Raw genomic sequence first — 11857 nt, 5'->3', positions numbered from 1 at the left:
GAAGGTTAGATTTAACATCGTTTCGAATTCTATGGCATTTTGGGTTTGGGTTCTCCGATCGAAGTACGGGGTTGCAAGCGGTCTACCTGAAAATCTTTAAAAGAAAGTTGTTCTTTTTTATAGAGATATTTATCCAAGGTATGGCATCTTATTCGTGATAATTTATTATGGTAGGTTAGAAATGGAAACTCTATTAACTACTGGCGGGACCCTTGGATTCCACACTGTGGGCTTTTGGTTAAACAAATTCTTGCTAATTCTAATCTTAGCATGGATTGGTCACTTAAAGAAATGACTACTGTGGATGGCTCGTGGAATTTAAACTTTTTTCATCATTGGGTTTCTGAGGAGGTCATTAACAAGATCGTTAGTGTTCTACCACTACACATTGCTTCTAGCTTTGTTTGGGGGGCTTCTTCGACTGGTTGTTTCTCTCTCAAGAATGCCTATGCTAAAATTTGCGAAGGTTCCTTGAATCCAAAGGAGTCAATTTGGGAGTTACCTTGGAAGTTCCAAAGTCCACATCGGATCTGTTTTTTCATTTCGCTTACCCTTAAGCAACGTTTGATTACGAATGCTGGAAAGACTAGGCGAGGGATTGAGAGTGATAGTGCATGTGGTTTTTGTGGTCATGAGTTTGGAGAGGCATTTCACATTTTCAGAGATTACCTTGCTGCCAGAAGCATTTGGGATAAAATCATTCCGGATGAAACTCTCTCTAGATTCTACACCAGGTCTCTCCAAGAATGGATCATGGGTAACTTTCAGATGAATCAGCCTGTTTCTTTGGTTGAGATTGATTGGTCGTGTCTTTTCAGGATCATCTCTTGGCGTATTTAGAAAAACTATAACCTGTTTATCTTTCAAGATATTTCATGGAGTATAGATGGTATACTCAAAGTTTCTCTTAACTAGGCAAGACAATATACCTCTGTAGTTAAGACATTGGCAACTAAATCCCAAAAGTCTTTTGATAGTTTACTTATGGAAAAAAGTTGGGTGTGCTTAAGTACGGATGGTTCAGTGAGACATGATGAAGAATTTGCTACAGCAGGAGGCTTAATACGAGATCGAAAAGGTAAATGGATCGTGGGGTTTAGTAGATACTTAGGGAATTGTACAGTTACGAAGGCTAAACTTTGGGGCATCTTGGATGTGTTAAAACTTATATTAGATAGAAGATCTGAAAGGATCTTAATTCAGACGAATAGCTTCGAGGCTGCTAATGCCATTCAGGAAGGTGCCTTTAAAATCTTGAACTCAACTTTACTCAAAAGAATTCATTAGACCCTGACAAAGGTAAAACAATAGAAGATTCAACATACTCCCCGAGAGGAAAACATAGTGGCAGATAGTCTTGCCAAAATGATTTGTGATAGAAAGTCAGGTTTAAGACTATTTGAATATCCTTATTTGAGAGTCTAGTTTTCGTTGAATTTGTATCTTATTTTTTTCAAAAAAGAAAAAAGAAGAAGAAGAAGAAGACGAAGAAGCAATGTCGATGAAAATGTATTGGTGAATTATTTTGCAGTGAGGATTGAAATTTCCATAAATTTTCCATCTCCTAAAAAAAATATATGTAAGATAAACCTATTCCTATATGCAAAACACGTTTCAACTTCACGTTGAATATTGGTATTCATAACAATTTTTTATGAAAATTATAATTAAGAACTCCTTAATATTTTCCCATTTAGTTTGAAATTAACTAAAAAGACTTAAATACTACAAGCTAAAATTATATTTTTGATGATAATAAAAATATAATTTCACCATTTTAATAATTTACATCTTTATAAATTTTAAAATATTAAAATAAATTTTTATCATTTTTAGAAAGACTAAAGTATAATTTTACTTTTATTAATTTAAAATTTTTAAAATTTTAAAAAACTTAAATAAAAAATTTTCTATTTTAGGATAAGCCCCCGCCTCTTTGATCATTTATTCCTTAACCAAAAAAAGAAAAAACCTAACAGTAAAATACTTACAAAGTCTGGGCCTCTATGATGAGGTGCACTAACTATAATAATAATAATGTGAACCAACAGTTTCAGGTTCTTGGCATAATCCACACTACACTAGACATAATATATCATTCCAACTTCAATGAGATTGATGTGAGGAATGTTTAGTGCAACTGAAGGCCCCTGCAGTTCTTTCTAAGAAATGAATACCCCATGTCTATTACTAGCTTTTTCAAATATGATGAACTTCTCCTGGCCTTTACATATGAATGTCCCATTATATATGCAACCCCTGCTTCCTTTGCCTCTATCAAATCCATCAGCTCTTCCCTAACACCTGTATCCATACCTGGACTTGCTGCTACTTCGAACCTCACATGCCTCCTCCTCACTCCTGGATTCTCATCATCGGGATAAGCACTTCGCAAGCTCTGTAACATTAGGGATTTGCTGCTCTGTATGGATTCGATACCATCACAATCCTCTCTCTCAGTAACTATTAAACTCGAGCTTGATTGGATGGTCCTGCTACTTATAACAGCTAGCCTCCCATCATATGATGAACTCTCAGAACTACAAAATTGTGCATCTCCAGCTTCCATCTGGATGAACTCTGATATGCTTTGTATAAGCTGGTCCTCAAAATCCCCATCATCTCGCTGGATATCTTTGTACCCATACCTGACAATGCACCTATACATACGATATGGCCTGGGGCATACCCGACCAATAAGAAAGCGTTCTTCTGGTGAAACATATGGGACTGGAACTGATTTCACACAAACAAAAACCAGCACCTTATGGAACGCTGGCAGGTTTGTGACAAAGTGGGAAAATATTGCAGGGACTCCTGTTGCCAGTTCAGAGTAAATGAGGCCTATCCCAGGCACACGCACAATACCGAGGCTAGGACCCAAGCCAAGCAACCATTTCAGTGATACTTTGTTGTGCAGGTCAAAGTTGTACTTCTTGCGAGTCCCATAGTGCCATATGTACATAACCAACATAAAGATGACAGACAGCACAAGAGGCACCCATCCTCCTTGAGGCACTTTCATGAGTGCTGCTGATAAGTAGACCCCTTCACTAAACCAGAAGAACACAAGGAACATAGCAGCAAGTAAAACACTTTTCTGCCAAACAAAGGTTACCACAAGAGCCATGAGAAACGTTGTAATAAACATCACCGTAATGCATGCAAGTCCTGAAAGCAAAGACCAAATAAGAAAACATCATCACCAAAGACAAATACCACAGCCAAGTTGATGCAAGTTAGTAACAATCTCTAGAATCTGAACTATGTGATTGACAACGGTACTCACACTCTATATAACCATAATAAATTCACCAAAATGTTAGTACAAAATTGATCAAGTTTACCGTGTAAGAGAGGAATGATACAAGAACTTTACTAGTCAATCATTTAAAGTCCAAACTCTAAAGTGCACGTAACAAAGTCAATTTCCATGACTGAGGCTATAGGCAAGGAAAAGCAATAATAAAGTTCGGCCATGATTGAAAATACCCACTTAACACTTTATATAGGCACAGAATTTAATTATTATTTAATCATATTTTTGTCAAGAATATTTGAGGAGAGAAGAAGCAGTTATCAGAGAACGAATTACCATAAGCATTTCCAATTAAAGTAGTACTTCGAAATCCAATAGTTATTGCAAGAGTAAGTATCATGAGTATCCAGTTTATTTCTGGGATGTAGATCTGTCCAAGTATATGTTTTGAGGTGTGAACTACTTTGACTCGAGGGAAGCATCCAAGGGCATGGCATTGTTTAATTAAAGAAAAAGTGGCAGTTATAATAGCCTGACTCCCAACAATAGTTGCAAGGGTGGCAATCACAAAGATAGGCCAAAAAACCGGACCTGCAATGGTAAAGTGAAAAATTACACAAACTTAAATGTTGTAACAATGTTTAGAAGCAATACAGTTGCTGTCAGATTGCACTAACCAGGAATTGAGTCATAAAAACTGTTAAGAACTTTTTGTGGGTTTCTTGACAAGAACGCAGCCTGACCCATGTATTGGACAACCAGACATGGGTATACTAAGAATGCAAATGCAAGCTGCAGAATCAGGAAAAATTATCAGGTTTCTTCCTCATACATTAGTCAAAAGAAAGGTTCAATTAGCAAGTTCTACAGATGTAGCTTAATATAGCAAGAGGATTAGACATGTATGTCAAGAGAATAGAACACTTTCACCTTCAATCCAAAATTTACTATCACATGCTAGGAGAGGGAAAAAAGAGAGTACAAACAAAGGAGGAACTACACTCACCCTAATTGATAAGGCAGTGAAATGACCAAGGTCTGCAAACATAGCTTCGGTGCCTGATGAAACCCAAAAATTGCACATGATCACTAACTCAAACCAACAACCATCTAAGTCAATTAAAATAAAAGTTATGCTGTAATCTGTTGATAATCAAATGCAACCTACCAGTTACTGAAAGAAGGATCCCTCCTAGCGAAAACCAGCCATCTTTACCGGTCTCTCTAAAGAACTTGATAATATAATATGGGGAAATAGCGCGAACAATCTTTGGGTTCCAAAATATTATGTTGTACAAGCCAATGGAAAAAATTGATACCAGCCAGATGATCACAATTGGTGCAAACATAAAAGCTACCCTGCGTGTTCCAAAATGCTGCAGGGCAAATAGGCCCACCAATATGACACAAGCAAGCACGACAATTTCACCTAGGTTAAAAATAAAGCCAATTTATTAAGCACTACAGGAAAAACGAAACATCAAGAGAACTTGTGAACCCAAAACTTAGTAGAATTAATAAAGGAAAAGAAAACCAAAATTGAGAACTGAATTACCACTAGCTAATTTCTTTTCAGTAACTTGAAGTCCAGAAACGGATGACAGAACTGCAAACATAGAAACAGTTAACCCCTTAACCATTGGAAGAAAGAAATCAATTAACACAGCCAGTTGAAGACAAAAGGGCACAAGTACAGCAACAAAACAGAGGGAAATTTTAGTTAGATGATGAAATATCAAAATTCAAACAGGATCCACCACGAACATATACTAGAGGCAGGAGGATTCGTGCAAACACTTGACAAAAGAGCAAACATGGAAGTCCAGGATTGCACTGCTATGCTCATGAAAGTATTTGTGATGATCGGTCCCCATAATTAGATCATTGGAGATCAACTATGTCCCATTGAGAAAGAGGCACATTGAATGAATCAACATAGTTGTGAAAATCCCAACACGACATGCAAAGTTGCCACACTGATTGCATGGTCGGGCAAATGGTTCAAACAAGAAAATTGAGGAAAAGCATTGGCTTCGCCATCTCCTCTAGTTTGGGATCATATAGTTGTTGGATTTTGTCTATAAAAGGTAAAGTCCCAGCAAAAAAGTATCTTGTTTTGTTCATATGCAAAATCCAGCAGAGCTCTTCATCAAAGTTTCTTCTCAAGCTCAGAACCTTAATCCACAATCATTTACTAAAGTAATGTAATAAAAGTTAGCATCAATAGCTTTGCTTATTGTCCCACGTGCCACATATGATAAAGAGGAAATTCCAAGAAAGAAAAAGTATTGAAACTTTATAATCCACAGCCACAAAGATGATAACCTAAGAATTTGCAATATTAAAATTTAGTTAGCCATATAAATATCTACCTGATATTGCCGGAGTGAGCACACCATCACCTATGACCATAGAAGCACCAAAGAGTACCACAACAAGAAGGGCTGTCCTTAACGCTTTATGCTTCTCCAAAAATCGCTTCAATGGAGAACCAGTGGCCACCTGCATCGAGGGCCCATATTTGTAGGCGGAGAGTTCTTCATCAGCTGCTTGCTGATTGGGAAGCAAGCTAAATTTTGCATGCCTACAAAGCAGCGAGTAAAGAGCAAAAGTGCCACCTGATAAGAAATCATGTAAACATGATGTTAAATGGTTAGCCAAAGTTTTATAGGAGAGTAATATCCATTATGAAATTTAATGATTCACCACACCTTCACCGCTATCATCTGCACCCAGCATGATAAACACATATTTAAGAAGGGGTATCAATGTAAGGGTCCAAAAAATCAAGGAAAATGCTCCAAATATTGCATCTTCATTCTGATGATCCTGCAAGTTCCCTATGAACGTGCTTGAGTAAACATAAAGAGGTGAAGTGCTCAGGTCTCCATACACCACCCCGAGGCTCTGGTATGCTAATATTAGGTTCCTGGAGAGATTGACCCATGAAAGCTGCAAAAGTGATTCAGGTACTTAAAACAATTTTGAGTTTCAAATAAAAACAAATGATAATGCCACGATTAATGCCGGAACACACCTAGACCCAAAACTCCAGCAAAAGCAGTGGTCAATATAGAAAAATATTGAGTAGAAAAGGAAATATCCTTTCTTTTTTTAATATATTAAAAGAAAAAAAATAAAGAATTAAAGAAATTCAGGCCAACATTTGATTTTACTAGGAATTAACACCAAAGTGATCATATGCATGTCATATTGGTTTTCAAGATGCGTTTTTTGATAACAGTGGCCATTAGATCAATGATTTTGCTCCAGTGATTTACATGTATAAGACACATTGATTGAACTGGAATTCAGAAATTGGTTTACTACGTATAAGCACAACATTCTAGCAAAAAAAAAGTGACCTTTATTCAACCTTCCTATAATCGGGGTGCGGATCCATGAGGAGGATAAAAAATATTTGAAATTTATGTTATAACTATATTATATCAGAAGAAAAGGTTGAAAGAAAGAAAGAAAGAAAAAAGATGACATGGACAGTAAAGTAAGCCGAAAAAAAGGCAGAGGTTAGGTTAGTAAAAAACTAAAAGCCTAAAAGAGTGACGAAGCTACTAGAGCAGCTTAATTGAATTTGAAAGTAGAGCTGTGACTGAGAGAAAGAGATAAGTAAAAAACAAGGGAGATGCCATCAAGATTGTAAAGCATCGGAAACCGAAGAGATCGCAGATAAGAAATGAAATCAAAATTGAAAACCAAATACACAAGAACAAGATTCAAAAATCTTAAAATAAATAAATGAACACTAACCGAGGAAGGATTTCGCGGAGGAGAAGGAATCGAAACTCCTGATTCCGGCCCCATTGAAAGCAGACTCAGAGAGTGTGTGTGTGTGTGCGTGTTCTTTCAATTCTGCGGCTCCCTAATCCTAATCCGAATCTCACCTCCCTCTATTGTTAATTTCATCTTACATTTCCATCTCCATTTTTATTCCATCTTATCTAATGAGCGTCCCCTCCAAATAAATCTAAAACTGCTTATGGTTCATTTATATGGTCTTTATATGTTATGATAATGACTTGTCTCATTCAATGACTCCAGTCCAGTAGTCGTTGGTTTGGTTGGATGGACTTGTACTCTTTTCCTTCTTAATTTTCTTTTTCTTTATATCTAATGAAAATCTAGTAAATAAAAAATATCACATTCGAAAGATACCTACTCAATGCTCAAACAAAAAAAAGATACCTACTCCTTCATTAATACTGCTTTTACTTTTTTTTTTTACTTATTTTTAAAAATAAATTATATTTACCCTACTGCTTTTTAAATAAAATTTAAAAATAAATTAATATTCTTTTTTATTTTGTATTTATGCATGTGCCTCTTTATTTTTATATGAATGAAAAAAATTATATAAAATATATTTATTAAAAATTTACTTAGAAAATAAATAAAAAGAGATTGTTAAATTCATGGTGTCTTACCCTTATATTTAAATCTTATTGTATGTTAGATTTTATCTTTTTTTAAAAAAAAACTTTTAAAAGATAAAAAAACCACTTTTATAATGATATAAATTTATGAAAATAATAATTTTTTTGTTATTTTAAACTAAATTAATGTTGATTAACTCATAACACCAACTCAATTAAAATTTTAAATAATAATATATATTCATTTCTCTATAAAATTATAAGTACTCAATTTCGAATCTCACCAAATGCAATTGTTATGTGTGAGTTTTTGATATCATCATGTATAGTTATCATAATTGAGCAGGCCCAGGCTTAAGGGTTGTTTCAGAGTGAAACCGCCTGGCTCAGGGTTGGAAGGGGTTCAAAAAAAAATTTAACTTTTAATGTGAGAAAAAAATTAGACTAAAATAAATTAATTAAATGTCTACGACTTTCAGTTTTTGACCTTAAATGCTTATCTCCTAAGGTACTAATTTTTTTTTAACTTTTATTATATTACATTTTATAATTTTTTTTAAAAAAGGTTCAATTTATTGTTTCGTCTAGAGTCTAAAAATATCGAGAATCAGCCTATAAGTAAGATTAAACCCATAGATAAATTTTATCCGAATTATTCTAACTCTTTATTTTATGTTTTATATTGATTTAATATACTTATATTTATAGTTATATTATTCTTGTAACAGTAATATAATTATAGTTGTAAAATCGAAATTAAAAAAAAGAGAGGCTTAACTAGAGTACAAGACTACATATTCAAGTAAGTTATTGACCATAAAATTGCACTGATCGACTCTTCGAGGACCGAAAGCGTACACCACGGCCTTGGTATGTGGCCCTCATCCTAAACCAAAAAGCAACTTGACTTTGTACTTGTAGTACGAATAAATAAATAATGGTTAATTATTAAAACTCCTCCAATTCTTATTCAAATGTTAAAATATTCTTATTAAATATTAAAGTAATAATATTTTATCAATTTAATCCTTTTATTGATCTAATCATTAGTTTAGATATTAAACACATGTATAAATCTAGCATGAAACATATTTAAAACATATGAATTTATTACATGAATAATTTAGACATGATAAGTTAAAAAAAAAAAGAAATACCTAATGATACTAGTCATTAGTTTAACATTATATCCAAACTATTAATAAAGAAGGTATACAAATATTTACAATTTAATCTATGTGTTTTAAATATGCTCGATTTTATATTTGCGTAAGTTGAAATGTAAGGTGAAGGAAGAATGTGACTGATACAATACAATATATTGAGGAGTGAAGTGGAATATTTTAAAATATAGAGGCTAATTTTAAATAAGGCAATAAATGAATATATTCCCACGGTTTGGACGCGGGACATGAGAAAGTGAATGGATGGAGACGATTTTTCAGACATGAACAGGCAGGGCCCAGGAGAGGTATTATTATTCATTAGCATTTTAAAATTTTAATATATGTTACTATATCCGAAACTAAAATTACGTATGAGCATGAGGCAAGAAGGCAGGCTTATGTAATCTCAATGTATAAGTAAAATCAATTGACTTGGATTTATTAATATAAGGACATAGTCATGCACGCCAATGGGGGTGAGGATGAAATACTAGGTATGATTCCATTTTTTTATTTTTTAAATCAAACAATGGAAGAGCTAAACTCAAGTTAATAGAAGATTTGTGGTAAAAAATTCAAATATGGTAGTAGTCTGAAGTTGATAAAGCCTTATCTGGTATTGTTTCTCAATTGTGTTGTAAAAATTCATAATTATATAAATATTCTTTTTTTAATATGTAACTATGTGTTTTGTTTATTATATATTTTGTAGAATTTTTTATTTTTTACATAATTATAATTTTAAAAAATATTTTTATAATTTGAAAAAATAAACAATGAATTTTCAGAATTTTTTAATATTTTAATATTTTTTTTAGAATTATTGTTAAAAATGCTGTAAAAGTATCAAATTGAATGTTTTAGTTATAGTTCATCGATCAAATTAGATATTAACCCTTGAATCAATGTGCCACTTGTAATGACCATTAACAAACGAGTGACCAAAATAATATAATCGATATTTTTAGTGACCAAAATGTATCTTTTCATAGTTCAATGACAAAAAAGTTGCCAAATTTAGTGACTATTTTTATAGTTTGCCCTTTTTATAATAGAAAAAAGAGTAGGTTTGATGCGATAAAAGTACCAGGAAAGCCCCTGTACTTAGGGGCGGATTGCATTTTGGCTCTTCTATTTAAAAAAAAAAGTGCAAATTAGCCTCTCCATTAAATGTTTCTATTAAATAATGCCGAGAAACATGCTGAATTTTTTTTATGGGTAAACTATAAAAATAGTTACTGACTATGCCTTTCGTTCTATTTTGGTCACCCAACTATTAATTTTTTCGATTTAGTTACTAAACTTTTTGAAATTAAATATTTTAGTCATTCTAAGCTAACGTGAGCTTTTTTTTATTGATCTAGTAACAAAAAAGTAGCCCTCTAATGTTTATATATTTTATCAATTTGATCCTAAATATAAAAAATTTAACAAATTTAGCCCTCAAAATTTACAAAATTTTTTATTTTAGTTCTAATTCTAAAAAAAATGGCTCTCAACTTTTATAAAATATGTCAATTTAGTCCTAACTCTAAAAAATATTTTAAAAAATTAATTTTTAGCCCTTTATAACCCATTGGCTAACCTATATGGAATATTAAAATAAAAAAAAAGTATCATTTTTCAAGTCACTTGCAAAAAGAATTTTACTATAATTTACGCTTCATACTAGACCAAACCAATTGATTTGGAACCTATCTAAAATAATTGGTTGCATTACTAACCAAAAAGATAATGTTTTTAATGCCTTTATTTTCTTTTGAACTTTTTTTTTTGTGTGTATGTGTGTGTTTTATCTTAATTTTTTAGAGTGATTTTGTAAGTGACTTAAAATATGGTATTCTTTCTCTTATTTTAATATCTTACGTGGGTTAGTTGTAGGGATAACAAAAAATCCCGAATTCGACAGGTTTTGAGCCAATTTGACTCGATAGGGTCGGGTTCTTTTATTGAAGTCTGGGATTGAGCCAAGGCGGGTTAATTTTTAAAAATAGTCAAGTCGAGATCGGGTTTAGAATGAAACCATCTACCCACCCCAAGATATTTACAAAATTACCCTATATACATATTTAATATTAATTATATTAAAAAATCCCTAAAATTTATCACTACTGTTCTTATTCTATGGCCTCTATACTATTCCCTTTCACCCTTATAAGGTTATCTTCTTAATTTAATAATTTATTAAAGGAAATTTTGTTCCTTCTTTTTTTTATTATTATGTAATCATAATATGTGTGTAAATAGACAATAGCATATAACTTCATAGATAAATCATTAAAAAAAAAGAAATGATGTAAAAAAAATCATTTTTATTAAAAATATTAATTAATCAAAATTTTAAAAAAAATAAAAAAATAAACTCTAGTCGAACTGGATCGGTGGTAGGTATACTATTAATTTTTTGTTCGGGTTTAGAACAGGTTAAATTTTTTTAAAGTTGAGGTCAATGTGGGCAAAAAAAACCCCGCCCTGCCCCGTTGCCATCACTAGTTAGCAAATGGGTTGTAAATGGCTAAAAATGATTTTTTTAAAAAAAATATATTAAAAATTTTTAAAGTTAAGAGTAATTTGGCAGGCTTTGTAAATGTCGAGGGCCAAGTTTATTAAATTTTTTAGAATTGGAAGTAAAATGATAAATTTTATAAACATTGAGTTCTAAATTTGTTGAATTTTTTATATTTAGGATCAAACTGATAGAATGTGTAAACATTAGAGGGCTAATTTTGTTACCAGACCAATTGAAAAAACCCACATCAGCATAGAGTGACTAAAATATTTAACTTCGAATAATTTAATGACTAAATCGAAAAAATTAATAGTTGGTAGACCAAAATAGAACGAAAGGCATAATTGGGTGACCCTTTTTATAGTTTACCCATAAAAAAATAATTTTCAGCATGAAAACGTCATTATTTAACCAAAAAAAAATTTAATAGAGGAGTTAATTTGTATGTTTTGAAATATATAAGGGCTAATTTACCCATTTTTTTAGTAGAGAGACCAAAATGCAATCTAGCCCTAAGTACATGGACTTTCCT

General features: G+C 32.4%; 1 protein-coding gene across 1 annotated transcript; it reads right to left on the bottom strand.

Annotated features, from left to right (window-relative positions):
* Window positions 1-1913: 1913 nt before the first annotated feature.
* LOC107896301 (potassium transporter 4) lies at window positions 1914-7254 on the bottom strand. Its single transcript, XM_016821448.2, is given in 10 exon segments — window positions 1914-2155; window positions 2158-3171; window positions 3596-3850; window positions 3937-4051; window positions 4266-4318; window positions 4428-4688; window positions 4815-4865; window positions 5632-5877; window positions 5971-6211; window positions 7028-7254. Coding segments are annotated over 10 exon segments (2364 nt in total). The 5' UTR covers window positions 7082-7254; the 3' UTR covers window positions 1914-2081.
* Between the last annotated feature and the right edge of the window lie 4603 nt (window positions 7255-11857).

The sequence above is a fragment of the Gossypium hirsutum genome, chromosome A05 (assembly GCF_007990345.1).
Source record: "Gossypium hirsutum isolate 1008001.06 chromosome A05, Gossypium_hirsutum_v2.1, whole genome shotgun sequence".
NCBI classification, from domain to species: domain Eukaryota; kingdom Viridiplantae; phylum Streptophyta; class Magnoliopsida; order Malvales; family Malvaceae; genus Gossypium; species Gossypium hirsutum.
The sequence above is the reverse complement of the archived record's forward strand: the minus strand, read 5'-3'. Positions and strand labels throughout refer to the sequence as shown.